The sequence below is a fragment of the Tauraco erythrolophus genome, chromosome 22 (genome assembly GCF_009769465.1).
Source record: "Tauraco erythrolophus isolate bTauEry1 chromosome 22, bTauEry1.pri, whole genome shotgun sequence".
NCBI classification, from domain to species: Eukaryota; Metazoa; Chordata; class Aves; order Musophagiformes; family Musophagidae; genus Tauraco; species Tauraco erythrolophus.
In genome coordinates, this window is record NC_141486.1 from 5,942,783 (window position 1) to 5,956,602 (window position 13,820).

Consider the following 13,820-nt stretch of genomic DNA (forward strand, 5'->3'; position numbering starts at 1 on the left):
TACCTCCTCTGCACCACAAAATAAAGAGGAATGCTCCTCTCTTCTATGTTCAGTCCTTCTGAGTGGTCCTAATAAAAAGTTCATCCAAGGACAGATACCAGTTATGAGCTGGGTGTACCTTGCATCCCCAGCTCCTACCTATTACACTCCTCTATTCTTGAACCTTCATTTTACCTTCTGGTCTGGTACAAAACTCCCATTCATATAAGCCTGCTGCCTCCAACCCAAGAATAAGCTTCACATACCAGTATTAGCATTTGCTATTTACACCAGGGTAAATGCTACTCTGTGTTCAGATTAGCAAACCGTGGACACCCAAGGTGGTGGTTAAGCCCTTTTTCAACGATAAGGGTGACAAGGCAAGGTGGAAGAAGTCAAAACCACTCATGAGGCTCCAATTAGGTTTCCACAGAGCACAGCTCTAGAAAATTCCAGTTTAAAGATGAATATTTAAATAAGGAGAAAAAAGGACAAAGTAATTATTCACTTCAGGGAGTATTGCAAGGAAGCAGAGAGAGAAGCAACTATAAGTTGCTACTGTATGAGACAGGAGATAAAGCAGAGTCTTAATAAATAGGAAAACAGTGACCAATATCACATTTAAATCAATCTTTGCATTTTACTGTTAGGTACAGAGACCACTAGAAATTGAGAAGGCATCTTTTAGCTTAACCAGAAGGACCTTGTATTTTGATAGTGTAAACGCCATGAACCAACTATTGATTTTGCACCAGTGTCAGGATAAAGCAGCGTTCTGCCTTTGGTGTGTAAATGCCAATAACGGCCTCAATGTGTTTCACTCTATCAGTAATACAGAAGTCAGGCACACTTCACAGGACTTGCCACCAAAATGCCTTTTATGATGCAGAGGACAGAGTAAACCAGCCTTCACAAGTCTCACTACAGCAAAACAATTTAAATCATTTCTCAGTTCGTTAACCACAAGTTTTAGCTTTTTCCTGTATTCTTCCACCTCAGAAGAGCCCTGACAGCCAGCCTAGCCATTCTCATGACAGAGTGGGAAGTAGTTCTTAACTGTTGACAGTACCTGGTTCAATACTTTCTGCAGGTAGGGGGTTCCCATGCGGTCAGCCATGTGTCTGTAGGCTGGGTGAGAGAGAAAAAATTTTCTCTCTGCAGCCAGCGCTGCCTGAATGTCCTTCTTGCCATCAATGTCCTTCTGACTTCTGTTGACTACACCAATGTAACCTGTAAGAGTGGGGTTAGAGATCAGGAGGTTGCAAGGAGGAACTAAGAAGGAAGTTATCCAGTTGGCAGCACTGCAAAAGGTGAATTCTAGTGGCAACACATTGTTAGGAACCAATTAGAAGAGTTTAAACTAGAATTTCCTCTGAACAGCCCAGGTTCTGATATTTTGGTATGGAGGACAAAAATTACTATGCAACTGAAGATTAGCTTATTTGTTACTGTTCCTCCAATCACAAAGCATGCCCAAGTCTCATTCACTTGAGACTCTTCCGTTAAAGTCCCTAGGATAGGTCCTTCGCTATGGCTATACACAGGATGTATCACAGTCCAGAATTATTTCATCTGATATACTATGGCAATCCCATCTAGATAAAAGGAGAGTCTTTTAGAGAGGAGTTCTGGTTTTGCTGCTTGCCTTATTAGAAGTAAGAAAAAAGAAAGCAAAGACAAGAGCATAAGGCTATGCTTCTGCTAGAACTACAAATCAAGGTACAAATATCTAAAAAGTTCCTATTCATAGCAAGACAGATCCTTGTTCCCCAACTTTTTCTCAGTTTCAGCTTGAAAAAGAGATGACTTAACCACAAGTTGTAACAGACGTTGCAGGAAAAGGATGCACTGGAGGAAGAGGATGAGGCCAGGACACCTCACATAGGGAAAACAGAGGAAGGAGATCATGGACAAAGCATGAGGAAACATACCTCTACGAAGAGGAAGTAATTTATTTTCCAATACATCTCGTGCATCAGTCCCTTCATCCATAAGATCGAGCTTAGTGATGACTCCAATAGTGCGTTGCCCTATGGAAAAAACATATTTCATCAAGCTAACAACTGATGTAATATTTTCCTCTGTTCAGAGCGTGCAGATTCCCCAGCTTGGCTACTCAAGGGCTCTTGAAGTCCCATCATGTCTAAGAGGCCTGAGAGTAAAACAGACAATAATTAAGCTCAGCTTCCAGTTATATTCTGCTGAAACATCCACAACAGAGCAATTTTAGTGCAGATTTTCCTACTTTTCTCCAGGCAGGATGCAGATGACTACAGGAAAGGAAATCCTTCACCTCTTCAGAAATGGTGCTCGGACAAAGGAGGAAAAGGGGAATAACAGTTACTGTAATAGGATTTTTGTTAACACTCGCTAACCAGAAGAATGTGTCTTGGTGAAAACACAACCCAAGACAGACAGGAGCCCACAGCTCCTGCCAATTATAACCAAAACGTAAAAGGAAAATCAGGCCACTGTCTGGTAACGTCATGCTAAAGAGATACTTACCTTGAGGATCCACCTCCTTTGCAATCTTCAGGGCATCAGAATTGGCCAAATCAGAGTTGGCTGGGGATACTGCCAGGATGAGGCAATTCTCTTTGGTGACAAACTGCATGAGCATATCTCTGATCTGAAACTCGATGTCAGGGGGCTGATCCCCTACTGGGACTTTTGTCATACCCGGTAGATCCACCAAGGTCAGGTTCAAGACTAGACACAGGAAACAAGATAGCACAAGAGAGTGTTGAAGTAGGAGTGTTCTAGTCTACAAGTGTACTTACACTAAAGCTACCAACTGTAGCTTTAGTATCTCCAATACATAATGGGTGTAACAGATGCATACACAGCAGCCCACAGAGCTTTCTAGCTCCTTTTTGTTACTGCTTAGTAAGAACTAGTTGCTAGCTGTTTCTAGCCATGATTGTCAGTGATCTCATCACCCTTCCCTTCAAACCACTTGTTTTCACACTGATCAAGGAAACTGTGCCCTCAAAGTCTTTCTACATACGCTACACTGAAACGGAAGGGCTGACAGTACCTTTTTTTTCCCCACTCCACAACAAAGACTGGAGAGTCAGAAGAGTTGGTTCCACTCATTAAGGGTTGTCTCCAGCATTGAAGAGCTCAGTCTTGCCACCCTTATTCAAGGGAGACTCCTGTCAAAGTCAGCTGGGCCTTCTCCTGAGGAACTACAATATGCAGCCCTATAACTGTTTAATTGTCTTGCAGAGGGAAAACTGAAAACTAAAAAGCAAGCGCAAGTTCTACCCAGCCAAGTGATACACAGTACTAAGCTGCTGCTTTTCAAAAAATGCCCACACAGCTGTTCACATTTAAAGAGCTGGCGAATCCAGGACTATGTCACTCCCCTGTTTAAGCAGAATTCTTCCACAGAGATCAGCAGCATATGACATAGGCACTACCTGGAGAGAGCTTTACAAAGTACGTATTTACATGCAAACAGAAGGCAAATGCTCTTCAAGAAAGCCACTCCATCTTTTTGTTGTTGTTCCATTTATTTTCCCAGTAAAGCTATATCAGGAAGCAGGTTGAGACAGCATACTGATGGAAAGAAACAGCCTCAGGAACATGTTTCTGCACAGACATCAGTTGTTTCAAGGAGGAGTTCTGCTAGCAGTCAGATAAACCCATTTTACCAGTACAGCTAAGGCTGGCGGTTTGATACAGCATGGTCCAGGCACACGGAGATTAAAATCAAAACCAAGCACACTCCCCATTTCACCTGTTCTTTTTGTCTTTCCTTTATGAGAAAGCAGTAACTTGCCTCATCTATCTCCTGTCTCTGCATTAGGACTCACCATGGGGAGAGTAGACTCGAAGATTAATGGGCACAGGGGAAATCCCTTTGTTGGAGCCAGTAACACGATCCGTTTCAGCTTCAATCTCCAAACGGACCTCCTCGAAATCAGTGAATTTCTTTCCTTTGCAATGTAGGAACTCACCATATTCTATTTGAACAGAAGCAGAGAGTCAGGAAGAGTCACTGAAATCAGTGAAGCACTCAAAGTGTAATGAAAACATTCCAATGCAAAACAGAACAAAAATCAGTTGAAGGGATGAAGTCTGGCAAGGGACTTTCCCTCTAGGACCTGGTAAGCTGGCACAGAAGTTACTGCAGTCCCATTAACTGACCAACATCTGAGAGAATTCAGTTGAGCCCAACATCTTCACAGTCTCAACAGGGGTGGCATCCTCACTCGTCCTCATTCAAGTAGTAATCCAGGACCTTCTCTGTGGATACTAAGCAAACTTAGCACGTGCCTGTCTGCAGCAGCAACAGCTTCCATAGCTACACTGGGAGATACCTTGGTACTCTGGAAAACTTGGACTAGCTCTGTATTAAAGTACTGGAATAAACAACAGTCTCATTACATAACAAGAGAGTCTCAAGAGAAAAAAACAACACACAAAACAACCAAAACCTTTTCTTGACATAGTTTTGAATTGGCTAGCGGTTGGTTTTTTGTACGTAATTCCTTGAACAGACTAACCAATCCAAGAATCCTCCGTTTCAATTTTAAAAGCCTCTGAGAAGTCAAATTGTCTCCTTAGTGTAAACAAGAGGACCACAGATAGATTAAATTCACCTGACAAGAGAGGAAGAGTACCTTGAAACTTTCACTTGCCAACTCCTGGATGAGATCTTAACACGTTAAGGGGAATGGTAAAGAAAACATCCCACAAGTAAGTAGCAAAAGCAGTGAACTGGCAAAAGACCAGCCACAGAACTCTGTAGTCTTTCTTCTCCAGATCCCAGTGTTCTCACACCCAGTACATTAAATCATCTCACCCCCTTATTTCAGTAGATTATCAGCAGAGTCATCTGGCTTTTAGGTTTTACCCACTCAGTTACAGCTGCATAGGCAAAGGAAAGTGTATGCAGGGAGCCCTGCCTAATAAATTAAACCAAAAAACTAAGAAGCGTTTTGCTTCAGAATACTTAACACATCAGATGTTAAACAGGTAGAACGGAAAACCAGCTGCAGATCATTTTTACAAGGAGAAATTCTTATTTCTTTTCCCCACACTCAGTAGTGCCACTGATCAAAGATGACACTTCTTGACTAAGACAGCGATCCAGCTGGACACACAGGGAAGGCGGCTCACATACCTGTACTGGAGTTTACCAGCTGCAGGACCAGTGGGCGTCTGGTTACAATGCCAGATCCACGTGGCAGAAAGTCCCTGAAATGAAACAGGAATTTTCAGATGAGTGAATGATTGTTTCCTTCCCTTTTCACAGCTTTTCTGCTTCTATGAGCATACATAGATTCTAACAGTGAGTCTCAGCCATGGGCACAAAAGAAGTTTAAGGCACTAAAAACTAAGTGCTCCTCCTCAAGGAGGATAAGAGCTTGCTGTTTTGAAAAAGGCTCTACTTGCAGCATATCCCCTGTCCACAACAGCTATAGCTCCTTCAGCTGAAGTTCCAAGCTAATGAATAAGCCCATTTAATACAGTGTCTCTATTTCAAAAAAAAAAAAAATCTATTTCATCAGAAAGAAGAAAAGTTGAAGCAGAGCCCAAAACCTAGCATGCCTCCTTTTGACAAAATACAACAAAAATCGCTCACACCCTGCACTTTGGGGCTTGAGAAGACACCACATTATTCCAGCGTGCAAACACCATATGATACATCCGAAAGAACAAACAGCAGCCAAAGGCTTGCCTCCACCCAGGGTTTTCTGCTGGCTAACTGCTCAAGATACGAGTATTGCCAAGGCAAAAGAAACAGCAGCTTTCTTCCATAGTCACAAGAAACCTGAATTTTTGTGTACTCGAAATCAGTGCAAAGGAAGGAAGCCTTTCACTATCCTTCTCCAAATGCTGACTTAGCAGCCACAGCCCACAAGCTCTCCTTTGCTTTTTCTTTTTCAGATTCAAGTGCTCTGAGCAAAGCCAGGCATGCTTACTGCATCTGCAGATGACCTTGCTAGTTTGTGGCCTGGTTTTCAAGTACTCAGCTGTTCATGTGGCTCTTCAATAGCCACTGAGCATTTCTGAAAATATGATCACTTGCTTCCTTGCCTAGTGGGAGAATCATCACTTCAAACATGGTTCCTAAAGCATGAATATGGTTTTCTTTGTTAAAAGAAGTCCTACCTACATTGCTGGGATCCTGGCACACAATCCCCCCTCCCTTGACAGCTGTGGCAATGAATAATTTTGCTAATTCAGTAGTGACTAACTGCTCTGGTAAACGAGAAATCCAGGGCTCTCCGTTTGGAGCATCTTGCTCTTAGTCCTGCATGAGCTTAACACTGACAAAGAAATTGAGGATGAGGCATGAGCTTTTGTTTAACACATTAGACAAGGATTTCAGCAGTTTTGTTTCAGCATCTGGTTTGGCCACTGATTTCTGATGTAATCCTATGCAAGTTCTACTTCTCTCTATTTCCCTTTCCTCAGCTATAAAAGTAGCTCTCGATCTGTGGGGCTGTCAGAATAGCCTGATAATATCCAAAAACTGCAGAGTAGTTGCAAGTGAAGGAAGGGTAAGGAGGCATCCTACAATCTCAATAACACCTCAGATAATCTCTCCTGTAAATGACTAAGTCTGGAGTAAAAGGACCTCTGGTACAACTCTATTAGTTAAAACAAGACCGTAACCCATTCTCATAATTTCAGACTCTTCAGAAGTATAAAGAGTTAACTTGGGTTTGTCTTTCATTTGTTTTTCAAATAATACAGCACTAGTTTTTCCATTCCAGTGGGATTAACCCTGGAATCTCTGAGGTATTGCATCATTCTAGCAGTTTTCTGCTGCCTCAGCTCCATTCCTGTAGATACCTGTGGTCAATACGTGACAAAGTCCTACCCTAGCACCAGTTTTTTAGCATAACAAATCCATGAGCTGCACTGACATGTTGAACTTACCGTATGTGAGAAAAAGGTAACTTATTACTATAGATTCCCCTTCTAGCATACGGAGACAATACTCTAGTTATTGATCTCCTACTGGCAGTATCAAATCCTGCTTTAGCGTAGGAAAAGCACCTCTTGCATTTACAAGCATGAGCACTCCAGGAATTAAGATTCCACTCATGTTATGCTCCATGTTTTCCTGAAGCTTTCTGCTTTGGCTGAAATCCTGAATTCTCTGCTGTCCTTGTCATAGCTACTGAGGCAAAAACTCAGGACAAAGGTAGATGGAAAACCATGTGGCACCTAGGTTCCAGTATTATAAAAAAAGTAACCAATTTACTGTTTTTTTCAAGGAAAGCTATTTCAAGGAAGAAACACTTAAGTTCCCATAGAAGACCATATGACAAATCTATTAGCCAAATTTAGTCACCTAAATCAACAATCTTAGTGCTGTTTTAGTTCTGAGTGAAAATATGCACAAACTGATCCCTAATATTTCCTATTCTTCTTCACTTCCTTTCTCTCTATAGTCTCTTGGACAAACTCCTTCCTCCTCCAGCTAAATCAGAGACACTAAAACATACAGATTAGTAAATTCTGCAGCAAGCTGGCTCAGCATCAAGGAGAAGGCAGTGTATGGGTGACTTGCCTGCCCTCTTGCAGGAGGCACAATAAATTGCTTCTGTAAATAAACTACAACAACAGAACATGTGTGGCATGGACAACATGCCTAGCACAATTTTTGAGTCCACTTAGGACACAAGGGAAAAGATCTACACACACGCCTATTGCTCCACGAAGAGGAGCACAGAGTGCTGAAATTAAGTCAGAATCAGGGAAATGATACACAAGATAAGAACAACCACATGCCAGATGACTTGGGTAGACAGGAACAGAAGGGTTAGATAAACTGGCTTACTCAATTCCAGCGCAGGAGATGTATGGTAGCAAGGCTGGGGAGGAAAATAGAAGGATGGATTAAGTCTTCAGAGATAACATGCTATAAGGCTCCGAGAGCTGGAACGAGGGCAGCAGGGATTCCACTTGTAAGACAAGGCAGCCCCGAGCATGACATCAAAAGCAGCCTCATTACATACATCGCCATACCAACTTTGTGCCTGAAATGTGTTACTCAGTTAGGTTGAGGACACCAATCCCCGTTTTCATTCTTCGCTTGACATCTTAAGAACTGAAAATCACTTTTTTGTTGCTTTGTTTGTAACACATAGAAGTGGCATGACAACATTTGATTTCCTATGCTTTTAAGCAGGAATATCATACCATGCTGCTACTTCAGGCTAGGCTGCATCTGGAAAACACGGCAAAGCAGCAGCTAAAACAGAGAAGCTGTATTCAGAGACTACAGTTAATTTGCTTGTGTCTTTTTTGCTTAGTTATTGACTCAAAATCCTCTATCAAGATAATGAGGTATCAGTTCTAGCAACGCAATTCCAAGCATTTTATCAGACCCAGAAAGCCAGGCCCAGATCAGCTACATTCCCCAAACCATCAGCTATTGGAGGACTTATTTATACGTATTTCACACTCATCTTTTATTAAGATTTGTCAGAAAGAGGAAAGTAAATTCTTGGTCTGACCAGTGCTAGATCTCTTCTAAATCAAGAGAACAAAAAACCAAGGATGAAAATCCTGATGGGTCTCAGGCTGAAAAAGTTCAGGCAGGGAAGCAATCTGAAAAGAAATTTATTGTTCTATTGCTCACTTCTGAAGTGCTTACACGTTCTCAACTAGTTACCTCACAGCAAATCCAATCACATCATCCCTTCCAGTCTTATTTCTATTTTAGTATGCAGAGCTGCATTAAAGTACAGATTTGGGCTGAAAGCTGCATTAGTAACACAATAGTAAAAAAAAAATATTTGAGGGATGGAAAACAATCTAGCAGTTACTGTAGAGCAACATTCAAACAAAATCCAAACAGGTCAGAAACCTATTAAGGCAATCTTGATATCATGCAACAATACATTTATAATCAAAACACTGGAGACTTGGGGTTTCCCTACTAGTTTTTTTAAATTAAAGCCAGACACTATATGAAAAACCTCCATGCATTAGGTATCTTGGAATCCTACAGAACAAGAAGGTGCTATTGATGACAGAAAAAGCACATATTTATTCTATAAACAAGTTTCGCAGTTAATGACTTGCACAGCACAGAGGATTAGAAGGTAAAGGTATCATGGACCAAAAACATCTCCCCCAGATTATATAGGAGATTGACAAACTGCTTGTATAATTCAATATATATTACATGGAAAGAGAATAAAACATTCATTGATGCAGCCAAAAAAAGCAGGACGGATACCCATATGGAAAGTTCGGGACTTCCTGAAGAAACGCACATTGAAACTTTCAGACAAGTTTCTCGTGTTTATTCATTGCTACTACATTGAAGAAAATGTGACTGTCTCCATTAAGAGACAAGACTTTCACGAGCTGGTTTGCAACAGTAGGGCCACACATTTTACTAATGAACAAAATACTTGTTTACTCCTTCGGTCAAACTCTTGATCTTGTATTTTCTTGTTAAACAAGAGATAACTTGATCTTTGGAGGAGGAACTAGTCTTCCAGCATCTCAGTGATCTCTTGTGCCTGGTTCACCTGCTTTGTCAGAATAAGTGCCCTCAAACCTGACAAACACAAGAGAAAAAAGTGCTTGCATGAGCAAGTCTGTCCCTTCATGCTTTGCTAGAAACAGTTAGCTCTTTGCACTCCAAGGCTTAGAGATTCCCTGTAACAGTTACAGTGGCATTTAATTCCAGCAATATAGCATTTGCAGGTAACCTGCCCATGATCTTGTAGCCATGACATTCAGTAGTGGCAACCATAGCTTCTTAACGGTGCAGGAAGGTAACATATTAATGGCATCTCTACATACCAGCTCAGATTGTAACTGCTTCTTCATAGATACTCTCTAACTGCAAGCATGAGCATTGTGCTTTCTCTCCTTCCATCAATTCAGAAGGAAAAGTCTCTCTGCTGGCTATCTCCTTTGCACTGCATATAGACACACCACCTTTTTGCAGCTCATCATTTTAATAATGAGAGGTCCTCGGAGGCTTGACAAAAGATCACTGTGTAGTACTGACCAAGAAATTTCCTTTCAGCTATAAACATACCCACAAGAAGAGACTGCAGTAATGCAGATCTTCAGAGAGAGACCCAACAGAGACACTTGCTTTTTGCTCACACGTTCTAGAAACCTTAATATGGCCAGACAAGGCGGCTTACTGCAATCCTTCATGTGGCAATACAAATGCACTTTTATGAGCCCAGCTCTCAAACCAGCAAGAGCAGAAAGATACATAGAAAATACACACACAAAGAAGCCCCAAGAACATTTGTCAGTTCATAGGACAGGCAGCTAGAACTCCTGGACTATAAATTAATTAAGCCCTGGTTTATTGAGGCTCATGAACAAGTTACTCTTTGTACCACAGAATTTAAGAGGTTTTGCACCCTCTCCATCCACTGGTAATCTGTATCTCTGAAAGGACATTGAGTTAAAGCTTTTTAATACATGATTTTAGTCTTCACTGAAGTTGCAACAAAAGTCACAGGCAGTCAACAACAGAACCAAGTCCATGACACCATCTCTTGTTCTAAATAGAAGACATACCAAATGCTTCTACCACCACTTACTTCCCTTCCCTCCAGGGAAGCTTGCAAAGTTGTTTGTAGAGGGCTCTGAAATAAGAATCTAGGCCTAGTCTAGATATACCAATGCAGCATCCGTGCAGTTTATAGTAGTCAGTCCTTTGAGATTCCTGGATTAGAACGCACTAGAGAAGGTAAAGCATCAATTACAAAGCCAAACCAGCAGCTTATGAAGACATAAAAGCAGTTCCACAGAACAGAAGAGTGAACACCACCATCTGATCATTTAATTTCAATTTGATTTCTTATTAAACATCTACGGACAAACAGGGTATTAACAGATGTGACTAATCCTCAGTTTGGATTATATTAGTTTCAGAAAATTAAGATTCACACAGCCTCCACAATTTCACATGACTGCTTCTGGTTTTTAAATCCAGTATTTGTTACCTCCTGTGTTCTGGTGGTGCCCGGGGACAGCAATTCAACCAGAACTGCACTGCACAAAGCACTATGCAAATACACAGCAAGAAATACAGTTCCTGCCCCAATGGACTTTACTATCTGGTTACAGTTCAGACCTGCTCCTGCTTAAGCTTCAAACTATCTCCATTTCCACCTGTCAAGTCTTTAGTTGATCATTCATCATTCACACACATCCAGAACAAGAGTTCTTCATTAGCTCATTATGGCACAATTCATTACAAGAATCCTAAGACAATCTGGGGGTAGCATCATATGGACATATGACTCCTCTGATCATTGCACTGATGGGCAACATTCACATCTTTTTCATACAGGCTGAATTCTATGGACAGCTTATACATCTCTCTGAACAGCACTTCATCTCACAGTACAACAGCTATGTTTTGAAACATTCTTACTCCAGTGTGTGTCTCAAGTAAATTCTTAAAACACAAGCTGACACCTGCAAGGCTAAAACAATTTACTATTAATCTTATTGACTGCTAAAACAAACATCTCAGAAATGGTAGTAGCTTTCTACTTCTTGGACACTAATTCAAGCCTAGTGTTCCTTCTTAACAGACATCATCTAGTTCTACCAGAAGGTAGAATTCTGATGCAGGAACTGCCCTTGAGAGCACCTACCTGGCCTGATCCTTCAAGTGACATGCAAGTACATTCGTAAGCAATTCCGTATCTCAGACATGGGGCAAGAACAAGGACAAGTTTGTTCTTTTTCCTCTGCCATCCAGCAGATTAAGAGGGTTGCATTACACGTTTAGACTTTCCATTCCTGCTGACTTTGTGGCCTCTATGAGCTCTTATCTTCCCTGAAAAAAAACACTTCTCAAAAAAACCCCACCAGACGGGCCAATGTGAACCAGCAAGCATTTAAAAGCAGTTGCATTATAAAAAAGCACCCATCAACCTCCTATTCTAACTGTTTCTCTGTCTTTAGCTTTCATCTTCCTTTCATGTTGCATCATGTGAACTTGGACGACAGTCCTACAGACTCATAATCACATGGTAAATCTCATTCCTAGGTAGCCACATTTTTTCCATTAAGGTTAGCAATTTCAGACTCAGAAGTTTAAGCCAGGGGATGCATGTTATTTATCTGCCAATCTCCACATCACAACAGTGCGCCTAGCCTTGACCCACAGTGAAAGAGAGCAATTCCATAAGCACTTGGTGCAATATAATTTCTTAGGGTGTAATTGGTACTGGTCAAACAATGGATACATATAGAAATAAAGATCTATTGTAAGTATACCACACGCCAGCATACTGGCAATATTATTGTGCACAATGATTCATTATTCAAGAATACAATTGTAAAAAATAAAGACAGGGAATAGCTCACATGTGTCATCATAATATATTTTTTTGTTTCTGCTAACATGTAAAGAGAAGGCTTGCCACTGCCTTGTACCTTGAGTTCCTATTTACAATAGTGCAAAGGGAGGTTAACACTATTGTGCTGGCTTGGAACACTCACAATTGCTTTGTTAATTAACTCAAATAGCATCTCCAACACCTAGCCATTTCTCCACAATACATCCCTCCAGATCAGTAACCAAAAAGGGCCAAGCAGACCTCTTTTCAAGTTTGGGAGTTCGCTGTACATAAGGTGAGTTCCAGAGACTGTCTTTACTTCACAGGTGCTGTCTGAACAGGGCAAAGCACAAATGCTGGTATAAGCTGGACTCATTTATAGCATACTACTGGATCATTTGCAAAGAAGTGTCAGAGGAGATAGATAGCCAACTAGAAAGTAACTTCTGAAGTTTACACCTTCTCCTATGCCCCTATCTGCCTTGATTTCTTCTATGTCTTCATGCAGCATTGCAGTTGACACCAGCACATATCCCCAGCAAGCATGAGGGGTCCGAGATGCCTTTACTAAGGTTTTATGCGGAGACTGAGGCACGGTGGTCTTCAAACACGAAAGGAAAGCAACTATACACTAATCCACTGTAAGAAAAAAAAATAAAATGTAGAAATAGGTTGTATTACATGTTCACACACACATCCTGCTCCAGAACTGACATTATGGTTCTTGCCACAAGAATCTCCTGTTTTGTTTCCTCTGCTCCTTTTACAACTGACCAGGATCACTAGTGTTCTGGAACTCTCCTGCACCTCTTTTCCATGCTGTGCTCTCACTTTATTCAAAGAAAAAAAGTAGTGTATTCACAGAGTTAACATATGAAGTAAATAAAGTCACATAAGAAATCTGCACTTACTACAAAAGGCAACATTTCAAAAACCATAATGACCCCACATCACAGGCTTCGCCAAAAAGACAGGAAACCTTTCAGGAGACTGCCCCCTCCAAGAGAATCCATCTCCATAAAAAACTGCATGGCTGGCTGTTTGAAAGCCTACATACAGCAAGTCTGGCGAGTCAAATCCAGCTCCTCATGAACAAGCATAATGGTGGGGTTTGTTTCATTGACATTTGGGACTAAAGGATGTGCCATAGAGAGACAGTAGCTGAACGAGCTTCCATCTCAGCTATAGGGCTTGTCTCCTCATCCTGAGACACAATTACTTGGCCACTGACACAGATATACAGAGGTGACAGTCTCCAGTACTGTTTGTTCCCTGTGTCACCTTCTTGGTGATTTTTGGTGAATCACAGATCATCTCTTTCCTACAGAAGAGGATAAAGCCTTTTGTTACTGAAACGCACTGTCATATTTATGTGCTCTTTCGTGTTTCCTGGGAGGACCCACAAGCATCCTTAAACACCAAAAGCATTAATTAAAAACATGTTTCCCCCACCCAGAACACATTTGTTGAGTCAGCTGAGGGGGCTCAGAAAACCAGAAAGGGGACAGGCCCTGTGCAACATCCTCTCACACCACT

General features: G+C 41.4%; 1 protein-coding gene across 7 annotated transcripts in view; it reads right to left on the bottom strand.

Annotated features, from left to right (window-relative positions):
* Window positions 1-13,820, bottom strand: part of DNM1 (dynamin 1) — a 71,001-nt gene that overhangs the window by 41,570 nt on the left and 15,611 nt on the right. For all 7 annotated transcript variants that reach the window (XM_086625334.1, XM_086625333.1, XM_086625331.1 and 4 more), the window contains exons 2-6: window positions 5,111-5,184; window positions 3,798-3,947; window positions 2,485-2,688; window positions 1,911-2,009; window positions 1,049-1,209 (exon numbers count right to left, since the gene is read on the bottom strand). In XM_086625334.1, the coding sequence (XP_086481460.1) occupies window positions 1,049-1,209; window positions 1,911-2,009; window positions 2,485-2,688; window positions 3,798-3,947; window positions 5,111-5,184 (688 nt within the window). The remainder of the gene's footprint in view (window positions 1-1,048; window positions 1,210-1,910; window positions 2,010-2,484; window positions 2,689-3,797; window positions 3,948-5,110; window positions 5,185-13,820) is intronic.